At 36.2% G+C, this 12,927-nt stretch overlaps 1 protein-coding gene across 1 annotated transcript; it reads left to right on the forward strand.

The window, feature by feature from the left end:
• Positions 1–1,258: 1,258 nt before the first annotated feature.
• On the forward strand, positions 1,259–6,925 carry LOC120334963 (uncharacterized). Its single transcript, XM_039402481.2, has 10 exons — positions 1,259–1,388; positions 1,680–1,733; positions 1,959–2,081; positions 2,192–2,326; positions 3,517–3,606; positions 3,773–3,814; positions 3,947–4,065; positions 4,608–4,734; positions 5,164–5,329; positions 5,744–6,925. Exons 1-10 carry the CDS (start codon positions 1,307–1,309, stop codon positions 6,762–6,764), a joined length of 1,959 nt encoding a protein of 652 aa, XP_039258415.2. The 5' UTR covers positions 1,259–1,306; the 3' UTR covers positions 6,765–6,925.
• Positions 6,926–12,927: the final 6,002 nt, after the last annotated feature.

A 12,927-nucleotide genomic window follows, 5' to 3' on the forward strand; every position in this document is an offset into this window, starting at 1 on the left:
TAAGTGGCTTCAAAACATTTCTACTTATACTGCATTTAGTCATCCCTCGGGATTCACTCGAAATTAAAGTATCTGTCAAATGAGTGGCACTGAATCTGTTTTCCAAATATTCATTTGCTATTAGTATCAAAATAATTGCATGAAAAGATGTATCCGATTTTTTACGTATAATTGTTACGCCAATGTTTTGCTGAAAACATCGATTCAGGAGAGAGATGAGTGGTTGTATTGTTCACTAAACATATTCAGTTTTTTTTCTATCAAGGAATATCGGTATGAATTGTTTCGTTCTTTTTTCGACTATACAGCAATGTAGTCAACAAGCTTTCGGGTCGCTATAAACGACCCTTATCTTTTTATATCTTCAAAATGATGGAGGCTCCTATGAATCATGGATATTATTTACTACATGATTCGAAAATTTGCAACATCCCCATCTCTTTAAAATTGCTTCAGGCACACGTTGCTATGACTACCGTTGCGTCAATACGCAGCTTACACACGAGAAGACGCACGTATCTCGTGCATCCGACGTCCATCTTTGCATCCGACGTAAATGGTACCAACCACTTTGACGTATTTTGTACGATTTATCAGACAATCATTCGTAAATCGTTGGCATTCAAGCGTGTGTTATGAATTAGTGAACAGCGTTTGACGTTGGTATTTTATAAACGCCAGGTACAAATTTGTTATGTAATATTCAGTATAGAGGAATAAGTTTGGTGGTTAGTTAGTATGTCCCTGCGACTTAAATGTGGGAGTACGATGTACCGGAGCGGCCAAGTTTATCCGAGGGCATAGTCCGGATGGTATTCGAGAGACTGTTTTTATTTATAATTTCTCGATGCTAGTGTATGCGGGTTATTCAGTGATAATCTCCGATTTCACCGTTTGCCCTCGAGCTACTTGACAGATATAGATACAAATGGTTTAGCCCAATTACCATCCATGGCTATATTTCTGAATATGAAGCTGCTTGATTTTCTGGTTTCCGAAATCTAATCTAAAAGTCTAAGTTGGGAAAGTTTGAGTCTGGGCCAGAGAAATATAATATAAGTTGTAATTGAGATATTAATCGGAAGTTTAGAGCAAAATTATACAACACAAATGCTTTGCAACGTTAATGCTGGTGAAATAATAGATTTTATCAAAGTTAGCGAAACTGCAATTTATACTATGAGATTTGTTCACCTCCATTTTCAATATGTAAGTGTGATTTATTGTTCGAAATACGAAATCGAAATGATGAATTTTTTATATTTTAACACAGTTACCATTTGTAAATATATAAGTAATAGACACAATGAAGCCGGGAATCTACGCAATATATTTTATGTTTGCCTCTATGTCGGAATTGTCATTCGCTGCTCCTGCTAAACACACAGGCGAGTAAAGTTTTATCTTTTAGTCTATTATGAACAGACTTTCGCTCTAGTCTAGATGTTCAAGTCATGATTTACCCAAATTCCAACTTGATTATTCGCCTCATCAATTCAAAGACTCATCAATTCAAAGGGCTGTCATATCATTTTTGTTCCGTTTGGTTTGGTAAATGTAACTTCCTTTCAAAAGTAACCGCTGTCGCAAGACTATATTTCAATTTCTAAGCGACTAAATTTCTCGGAAATATTGCAAATGTAAATATTTTCCTAATCTAACAATTGATTCTCTCACAGAGATTTTCACAAAGTGCAAGGCAACGTACAAAACACTGGTTGAGCATATAGTAGGTAAGGGGAAATAAAATACTACTTTGATAAATATTTTATTTTTTGAAATAACGTTTTATTCTGTTCAAATCACCCATTGATGTCATATTGTTCGGTAACAGTTTTACAGTAATACATATGTTTGATAGATATAAGTGCTTTAGTTAGAATGCTTTAGTTGGCTGGGTGCACAGTTATAATTTCAGTATACCCACATCCTCTATATAACGCTGTTTAACTTTTCAGCTTCTGAAGGGGAAGAAGCAAAGTCAACAATTTGGAAATTTCTGTTTCACGATATCGACCTCGATGCGAATGGACAAATAGCCGCTTCAGAGATTGCATTGTTTTTGGAGAAAGAGCACTACAGTGAGTATCATCATTTTACTACACCAATCTCGATGAAATATACGTGAGACTAGGGTACTAAACCATCTGAAATTAATTATAATAATCATGTACGACAATATTTTTTTTAGTTCACGACAGCGATATCATGGAAACAATGATTGAATCGTCCAACTGGATTGAAGTCGCTGATTCGAATCAAGATGAAGAGTTAACGATTGAAGAATTCATGACTGCTGTACAGAAGACAATAGTAGAAAGCAATGGTGAGTGTGTTTACTTGTAAATGATGGAATTTAATATTCATTCAATATAAAAAAGATCAAACTAAAGACACTGATTTGTGATTCAGATATTTTATTTCGTCATGCAAGAATCAATATGAGGCAAAAGAAAACACAGTAAACTGAAAAAACGAAAAACATTGATTCATTGCAATTGACGCGGGGTCGCGAATAGACTCAATGAGTCATCTAGTCAGCGACACCTTGGTGCTGTATTAAAGCAGCAAATATAGCAACGAAAATTTATCTTCAGAAATACACAAACCATTGAAATACAACAATAGATTCGAAATAAAATACACAAATCATGGAAAGACAGCAGTAGATTCGACAACAAAAAAGGAAAAATTATCTTCAAAAATCATGGAAAGACAACAATAGATCCGAAATAAAATACACAAATCATGAAAAGACAACAATAGATTTGAAATAAATTTAATTGTAAATAACCACACTACAAGAACCGCCAGTACGATTCATTCAGAAGAAGGCTCATTAGCGACAGCTGGTGTTTAAGATGCGCATCGATGAATTCAAAACATAAAATAATGCTGAGTCATACGACCCTGCACTAAAAAGAAATGAAGTAGCGTCCCAAGCAACTGGGTTGCCATTTGATAGCTATTATATGTGGAAAGTAGACGACGACGAGTTACCGGCACAGTAAAGTGAAGTACCGGTATGCACTATATAAATTGCACATGAGAAGTTGGCAAAAAAAGACATAGTAAAACATGAAAGAGCCAGCAAAAGAGGTACAGCATTCAGCTGTCATAGAAAAAAAAAATATATCCGTGTAATATTTTATGGTGATTCATATGGATATGTTCTGTGGCAGTCCATTTTGACGTCAATTGCCCGAATCATACATTCGTTCTTCATTAATCGAATAACACAGACAAATAGAATTTGAATTGTTTATTCCATTCCATTTGAATGCCTAAAAGGGTTTTGCTTACTTGTGTAGGACTAAGTTGAAAGATTTTGGTTTCTTCATAAGATATTAGCTTCCTTCTCGTTTTTGATCGCGTTAAAGACGTTAAGGTGTAACGGACGGCATACAAATATATGACATGTGTTAGCTTTAGTTAATTTTTAAGAATACATTCAGTGAAATTTTGCTATTTCAGCTATGAACAAATATTACCTTGATTCTTTCATTTTTATTCTAGATTTGAAGGGGGGAAAATTTTCTGAAGTGCCAAACAACATTTGTCATCTATTCATCAATAAAATTCCTCACCTCGCAGAAGTAATGACAGGTTAGTTACGTGCATAGGCTACATTAATCGAAGAAACTATTGGTTACGACAATAAATATAAGCAAATCAAGTATACAAAATACATTACTACTGTGTGGTATGGTAAATTTTCAAAGACAAACAATTTGGCAGGTTTTCTCAAAAATCTCTTTTTTAAATTTTTTAGAATTGGAATCCTGTACGAAGCATCTTGAAGAATCAATGCTAAGTGAGTATATTTGTTTTTCATAAGCGATACAACGATCGGAAACAACAATAGAGTAGCGTAAATTACTTTCTCGTTTAAATATTCTTGTTTTAAAACTAGTCTGAATGATCTGACTGTAAATTTTTTTCATAGCGGATAACTCTGAAAGAGCAGAATTCAATTCTTGGGCAGCAATATTTAAAACAATGGATGAAAACCAGGATGGGAAAATCGACTTCGGGGAACTGAGAACAACAATTGGCCATACCTTGGTCAGTGAAAATTTTGAGTCTCAAAACTCCACTATTTATTCCATCTTCAAATTTATTCACTCCATTATTATTCTAGGAAATTATTTCGTTTTTTTAATTGGACACGAAATGGACCTATGGATCGTTTCGTTATTTTGTTGATTTTCTTTTTGTTGTTGTTTTTTCTCTGTAACTACCAGACAAATTGCTTTGAATTTTTTGTTGTTGAAGTTATCGCTAGAAGTCTATTTCTTATTTTATTTCAAAAATGTTAGGAGCTCTATAGGATTCGTTTTTTGGTGTGATGACGTTATCAAAATAAAATGTGCGCACCTCGTGGCGACTCCGCGTTCGCTGCGGCCTGTGAAGGATGAGATAGCCGTACTGCTTCGTTTTGGCTATTGTGTATATATGTTTGAGAATTGTCCTTTTGTTTAATAATAACCAGATTATGAAATAATAGATATGATCTTAGCCACGGTTTAGCTCTAATGTGTTTATATTATATTTTCAAAATATAGTTTATAAGCTTATCGTAAAGTCTAACAATATCTTTATCGCAGACGAACGACGAAGACATTGCTCTTGCTAACGCTCTTGGACATGCAATATATGGTGACATTATGCATGATGTGGAAGATCTCACAGAGAAGCATTTCTACATGTTCGTTCACGAGTTGCTCTACGGAAGTGAGTGATACTACTATGCAAATTCTCATTTAAACTCGTTTAAATTCCCAAAATGTCTATGATAGGTATTGGTTTAAAGAAATATGAGAATTAGATTTCACACTTATAACAGTGAAGTAGCAGACTATGGGAGTGTCCAAACACTTCGCAAATCAAGGGTACATATACCAGATCTATGCCTCGGGTTCATCAACATCGCCACCTGACGACGATGATTCATGTATTCCGCACCATGCACCGATAGCCTGTGTCTGCTCCATAGATAGCCTTTGCGATATGAAACGCGTTCATATTAATAATATATGTGAGCAAGCATAGTCTGTTCGATTTTAAAAATGAAAATCCATTTACCTATTTTTATACTGACCAATATTTAATTTTCCCAATCCACATTCAGTGACATATTAACGTTTCCATTTACTTTTCAAGTCAAAGAATCGAATAGGAAGAATGTCTGGGAAGATATCGTCTCAGAACATGAGCTAAGAGGAAGATCAATGATGTGCAAGGCCATTCGTGATGTAAGAATGCAACTGTCAAATCAACGTGACGTCATGAATGATTGCATCAAATCATATGAGGCAACGAGAAACTCGTAAGTTGTCTTCTCTTCTGGAAAGTTATTCTTGTTTACTAGTTTGGCAGTTATGTTTTGTTCCCGTGTTTTTAATACGGCGCTTACTCACCCCTTCTCCCCGAAGAATGCTCCATACATGCAACGACTGAAATCTAACGATATGTAATCTACTATTATTTACAAGGGGGAATATCCAATTTATTACTCCCGAGAAGGGATCTGATTTAACCCTGACATGTGTTATCTGCAACGACAACACAGTTAAGTCTGGCGCTTCAACTGCTAGGCCATCGCGCCGCATGAATTATAATATCATTCGATGACAAAATTGTATACGACACTTAATCAAAAAATAAATCACAAAAATATCAATCATTTAAAATTCGCAGTGATCCGATAATAAATCTCAATGCCGTATATTCGTTTTCACAGAATACTGGGAGCTGATGGCGTATTCGCTCCAGAGATCGTTTTCACTATGGCGGACGGAGACAGAGATGGAGAAATATCTCAAGAAGAATTCGACATATTCATCGGGAGTCATTCAACTCTCTACAGCCTGATTGAAAGAAAACACGCATCAAAAGACATGAAAATAGGTCAGTTCAGATCAGTGATGCCAGATGCCATAGTTACGGCTAGAAAAGAGAATGACGCAAGGAGCATGCTTGAGTCTTCGTCGATGACAGCATTAGAATTACATGATGCCGAGAAACTTTGTTCGGCAATCATTTCTTCTGTGGAAAAATACCCTTCACACGAAGATCACACTGTCACAACTGCTGAGAATCATGAATCAAATTATCCCCAAAACTTGAGTTATAAAGGTATGGGGGAATATACCTTTCGTGAACACACATTGCCACATGAAGAAGAAAGCACGACTCCTGCAAATACGGATGTAATGCATCTAGTAGATCACAATGGAAATCCAATGGAAATAGTTATCAAGCATCCTGAGGGATTTCCAGCTGCCAGTAGTTTCAAAGGATCGGGTGAATATATTTGGAAGGAACACACTTTACCTGCTGAAGAAGTGAAAGCAACTCCCGGGCCAGCACCCGGAGAATTAGTAGAAGCCCCTCTTGGCAGCGAGTCTATTCATCCTATAGGTGAAAAGGTGCACCCTAATGGCGAAGTGGTGTATCACATGGTGGATGCTGAAGGAAATCAAATAGAGTTGACGTTCACCAGAAAAGAGATAGATGATATCGAACATCGAATGGCAGAGGCTAAAGGTGCGCCTGTTGAACCTCACCATACTGAATCACCGAGCAAACAGCCTCCCAGCAATTCTGAAGAAAGTGAACTCATGAAGGAGATTGAAAAAATATTAGCAGAAAAAGATAGTCCTGCCGAAGAAAAATTGCCCGAGTCAAATGGCGAAACAGAAGAAGAAAAAGAATTACAGGAATTACTGAAAGAAATGGAGTCATCGCGCGAATCAACTTAATGAATGGCACGAACAATAGTATTTCTCAAAACGCCAAATATGTTATTCTCATGTCCGTTCTTAAAAATATCTTTTACGAGTAAAACTTGCCTTGTCTGCCGTGCAGAGGGCACCATTGTTATTTTTGTTGTTATATTTTAAATAAAATGTAAGACATTGTAGATGTGCTATTCTAAATTTTAGTTCATTGACGCAACAAGCTCCACTGGGTTATTCAATCGTTTAGATCGTGAGCTTTGTCTAGCGTTAGTCTTGCCAATGAGGGTATGTATAATGGTTAGGCTATAAAGGATGTATAAAGGTTTAGATATATTACTTTCAATTCAATATTAACTGACTAGTGGTTTGACATGTTTAGCTGGGGCAGTGTTAAGGCGGGCTCAATCGAATTCCTGGGGCCCGGTGGAGCTGTTCAAGGAGTTTGACGAAGATCCTCTGAAACCTTCGTACATCATGAAGTATTTGCATTACCGCGAATTCATGCAGTCATCCACACTTTGGCGATCGAACAACTCATAAAACAGATACATACCTATATGTTGTTTTAGATCAGGGGCGTGAAACTGTTAATCGCAACGGCACGGCTGTTAATTGCACCCATTGATATTTGCAAACATATACTTCCATCATGAGATTTTGGCACCCGCATATGGATTACACCCGAGAACATTTGCACACATGGATATTTGCACCCGCGTACATTTCCACCCACGGGCATTTGTACCCCCGAACATTTGCACCCACCGACATTTGCACCAGCGTACATTTGCAAACGCAGTTGCGGGTTTGCTGTGAGTTCATCTTCACTGCTTTCACCACATAATTATGTCCGTGTTTAAAGGAAAATGGTAATGAATCACTTTTAATTCAAAAACTAGCGTCCGTGGGCGTAAATGTTCACGGGTGCAAATATCCGTGGGTGCAATTGTCCATGTCCGTGGGTACAAAAGTATACAGGTGCAAATATCTTAGATGCAAAAGTACGGGTGCAAAACTTACGTGGGTGCAAAAATATCAAAACATAAAAGATAAGATGCTACAGTTGTGACTCAAATCGTTTGGCTTTTCGGTTTACATTCAGACTCGATGTCTGATACAACATCGCAACAGCACCCGTGAAAGCTAGGACAATTCGGGTACCGGAATCTTGCTCTTCCACAGTTCAATATCGTTTAGAAAATGACTTTTTGTGGGAATTGTTGGTAACATATTGTGCTTTGGTCTTCCTGTCGATGTATGTGATCATTGCTTTCTTTTATTATATGTACTATAGATTTTCACAGATGATCAAAATAAAAAGACCAAGATATATCAATTTGAGTCTAAGCAGTCAGTTGCCATTCAACTCCAATGATCAAACATGAACATTACTAAAGTTACTTTCCATCCAGTTAAACGATGCACAACCATCGTTGTAGCACAAATCAAATTGATTTTGGTTCTAGGCAACAGTGACGAATCAACCCTCAGAACATGCTTTCTTAGTGAATCATTGTTGGATGAAAGAGTATAATCCGTGTGCTTGCCTGTTTTAAAAAGACGTGCCCTGGTAATATTTACATTCTTCATATCCTCTCCATAGAGTGAACAAACAAATTCCTCAGCTTTGTTTATTAATGCATCGTTAACCTCAGAAGATTTCCATAGTTGAGAAAAAATTCAATGAATTTCGAGTCCTCAAATACCAGTGTCCTCTCCATACAGTGAACAAACAAATTCCTCAGCTTTGTTTATTTAGGCCTCGTTAACCTCAGAAGATCTCCATAGTTGAGAAAAAATTCAGTGAATTTTTAGTCCTCCAACATCAGTGTCCTCTCCATACAGTGAACAAACAAATTTCTTAGCTTAGTTTAATAATGCCTCGTTAACCTCAGAAGATCTTCATAGTTGAGAAAAAATTCAATGAATTTCGAGTCCTCCAACATCAGTTTGATGGGCAGTTTCCATAGCAGAAGTATGCCAAAGTAGGCTATTTCAATACTAGCCCATCTAAGCTGTTTGCAACTTTTATGATACTCATATACCTTTACGCTTTTCTTCAAGACTTCTTCTTTGAACCATTCTATTCTTACAGGTGTAGTCAGGGTTGCCATCAATATGAACCCAAAAATAAGGACGCCGGGGGAAACATGATAATAAGATAACAAAAAGCGAAACGTAATAAACAAAATGCATTCAAGCCTCAGCGACGCGTGTATATTCATTAACTCTTGGAAAAGATATTTATAGATTGGTTTGAATTAATTTTTGAGCAGAGTCTCTATGCTTCTGAGTTGCATTGTGAGCAGAAATTCTTGCTTTACCTATGAGTTCCAGATTATTGTCACATTCTCTAAAACTGCAGTGCGCGAAACACTGGCCCTTCGTTTTGTTTGACGACGTTGAATTCTTTCTCATAATCATCACGGCAAATGTTTTTACGTTTACTCATTTCATCTCTTATGAAATTTCAGATCTAGACTAAATTTAAAGTTTAATTTACCGGTATATTCCTGTTTTGTCTAAAGCACTGATTCTTGACTAACTTCAAAGTCGAAATTAACACGTGCTGAAATGCTTGGGTAGAAAACAGTCGCTTAGAATGCCAGAAAACTAAATCAGTAGGCTACTGCTACACTTATCAAATCTATCAGATCTTGAATGGTTCTCGCTCCCCTTTACTAGTATATTTTGATTCATGTTACACAAAAAGATCTTTGCCAGTAGGCTATTGTTTTGTCGCTGTGATAATTAGTTTGATGTTATTACGTCACGAATGTAGCGATAGCAATCAATGAGGTTTCAATCATTTCTAGCATTTAATCATTTCTAGCAAATCCATTATCCGAATTGACCAAACTAAGTGATCGGTATAAAAATCTCTACCTCTAAAATAAGGAAAAAAAAATAAGGATACATGTCAAAATAAGGACGTTTCTAAGACAATGTAAGGACGTATAAGGACGTTTCTAAGACAAAGTAAGGACATAATATAAGGACAAATCTTGGAGATAAGGACGTTATGGAACCCTGGGTGTAGCGCTGATAGCATGCGTTAGGTTGAATTGGTGGAACATTGCCGTTTATTTTGTAGTACAGTATCTAAAATAAGGAAGAAAATCATATTTGGAACAACATGAGTGTTTTTCGACAAATAAAAATACCACTAAATACTGACTAATACATAATGCATTTTATCTAATGTATCACAGTCCCGCAGTGTTTGCATACTAGACTAAACTATATATATACTGAATCTCGATGAATCACACAGTCTGAAATGCCCTGTATATTTCAAAACATCAGCTGCCAGCCTACAACTTGATACATGATTTCTCACCTCTCAATCGCTTCATTTCTTTAAACTCCTGCATAACTTATTATTGCTGCATTGCTGCCCAGGTTCTTGTTGTCTTTATGAATTTAGACAAATCAGTAAAATTGGTTACTTACCCCTCTTTCTCACAAACCTGCAATACACAAAGGGTCATTATTTTCTGAATCAAATATGCTGTAGCCCAGAGATGTCAAACTCGTGCGTTTTCGAGGGCCACATTGCATTTTGGGAATTGTGCAAAGGGCCGCAAAAAGTTTTTGATATATTTTGATAATGTATACCTAAAGCATATTTTTAGATAGGTGTAGTTTGTGACATATATTGTGACGTAATTAAACAGCCGAATAAAGTTTTGTTTTTTTCATAAATTTCAAATGCCATTTAAATATTGATTTCTTGCATTTCACTATTATTGCAATTTATTGTACTTAATATAAAAAATCATAAATTTTTACATACAACTATCTAAAACATTTTTGAATAAACTTATGATAAGAAAAGAATAATACATACACTAAAAATGACTTAATCCTAATATATAGACCTCAAATTTACAAAAGTACAGAATAAATTTAATGTTTTTTGTTACATTTGTCCTGACGTTTGACATCTCCTTTGGGTCACCAGCTCACTAATATCAGACTGATATGATTTTACAGTACCAACTCTAATTAACGAGGTCACATGATCATCGGTTAATGCGGATGTTTGATGCGGATGTTTGATTATTTCAGAAATAAAAACAGCTGTTCACATCTATATCTGTTTCAAACTTTGCTAAGATGTAGCATGATGTATTACTCTTAGTAGAATTCAGAAACTCTAACAGCATCATAATGTGCCTTTACAATAAGGTTTCCTTCTGCTAAGCTAGCATCAAGTGTAAATGGCGCTGGGAATAATGCAAATTTGCATTCAAGCGAAGAAACATTGGAGAATCTACGCTTGAACTCATTTAAAAGCAAATCAATATTATTTACAACTTTTTTAAATATTTGTTTTTTCTTAAAAATGCGACCTTTCTCGTGTACTTTGCGTTTTTTCTTAAGTATTCTTTTGCCAGCTTGAGGTGTATTCGTAATTGGGTCGAAATGTGACAACAAAAAATATGTAACTTTTCAAAGCTATTTTCTGTAAATTGTCGTTTGCTGTGTGAATTATCAGTTTCACTTTGAAATGTTTGAAAAATGTATTACATTTAGGATTAAATCTATTACGCACGCGGCCCGGGGCCGAGAGTCCGACATCCATACTGGGGGCCTATATAGTGGTATAAGTCTGCTGAATACTTGAGAATCGTCATAAAATTTATTATAAACTTTCCATAAAAGCCTGAAAATACCATATTGTTGTTTGGGTCATATCTTTCTAAATCTAGCCTGCTAACAACTTTATAATGAGCTAGTGGTCAACTAAAACAGTTATCCATGAGAAGAGTTTACAAGTGTTTATTAGCATAATAGTCTAAACAATTTTAGTACTGCCTTAGCATACCTTTACTAATAATAACTAAAAGACGATGTAAAGGCTACCAAACTCAACGCCAGAGCGAGCAGTACAAACTGAAATTTATCTGACCGTCTACAGCTGATAAAATGTTGGAAATGAAACTGGAAGATAAACGGCCTCATCTCGGGGCCTAATTCATAAACAATGCTAAATCGTGAAAAACAGTGAAAATACATATTTCCTTATTTGGCAAAAAAAAAAATTGTGTGGAGATTAAGCTTACTCAAAGCTCCGGACAAAAACGTAAAGAGTACACGAATTCCAAGAAAATTAAATTTTAACACAAACTTCCAAAAAATAAAATTTTGTTTCGAACTCCAAGGAAATCAAATTTTCACCCGAACTCAGAGAAAATCGAATTTTAACAAAAACTTCCAGAAAATCAATTTTAAAGAAGAATCAAATTTTGACTCAAACTCAAAAGATTTGACTATAACATTTCACTCTTACTTGCCCTTCAATTTATTCATTTTCATGAATAGAAATCTATGATTTGTTCATTTCCCCAGTTCGTTTGGAAGTCATGTATAAGGGGCATCATTATTAAAAAATTTCCCCGGGTATCAGGAAAGTTTGACACCCCCTGCCCCACCTTCACTCTGGGTGTAACTGTAAGTAAATTTGCCACCTTGTGGCGGTTACGCGAACACATATCAGCCGACCCCATGCTCAGCGACTGCAAGCGTATCTGTTGCTTGGCGAAAGTGGGGAGTTTTTTTATGGGGAACGGTAGACTGTGGGACCTGATATGGTAATACAGAAGGGGCTTGGATCAGTTAGTATTTCAATTCACGTTGAAACTGAATCATGTAGAATGAATCATTGTCACAGCACCTTGACAAGCTACGACAGTACCTGTAGTACCGTAAACGGTAACCTGTGTAGTCGAGTTGTCTCTGAGATTTGTCTGTTCAGTCGAGTTGTCCGTGTGGTGTTGCCGAGTTGTTCGGCTTCCGATACGGCTACTGGTAAGTTACCGCTTAGGATTTTCGGGAAATTGATGATATTTAACTTTGCTCTCCGTTTCCACATATGTGAGCATAGCTCTCTTGTTTTTCATACATTCATTTCAAAAATAGGGGATGACACCCAAATATCACGTAAGCTTATCGGTGCCGGATATTTTGAAAAAGAAATTAACGAAATCAGATTTCAACCGACACTCAAGCGATTTTATTGATATATTTTCATTGTTGCGTCTAATATTGGAGTATTGGGTCTTCGAGAAATATTCCTGACATAGTTGTGCGGAATTATTTCAAGTCTCGTTCCACCGAATATCACGAGGATGAGCCTATGTGGATTGGGCGGGAGGATGGGGGGCATCAGAGAAATACC

The sequence above is a fragment of the Styela clava genome, chromosome 1 (genome assembly GCF_964204865.1).
Source record: "Styela clava chromosome 1, kaStyClav1.hap1.2, whole genome shotgun sequence".
Classification (NCBI taxonomy): Eukaryota; Metazoa; Chordata; class Ascidiacea; order Stolidobranchia; family Styelidae; genus Styela; species Styela clava.

What these genes read in the sequence shown, in the direction of transcription:
- LOC120334963 (XM_039402481.2), top strand. Translation starts at nt 1,307, where the DNA reads ATGAAGCCGGGAATCTACGCAATATATTTTATGTTTGCCTCTATGTCG. An exon ending in GACAATAGTAGAAAGCAATG is followed by an intron (nt 2,327 to 3,516) that starts GTGAGTGTGTTT and finishes TTTTTATTCTAG; the next exon opens with ATTTGAAGGGGGGAAAATTT. An exon ending in CCTCGCAGAAGTAATGACAG is followed by an intron (nt 3,607 to 3,772) that starts GTTAGTTACGTG and finishes TAAATTTTTTAG; the next exon opens with AATTGGAATCCTGTACGAAG.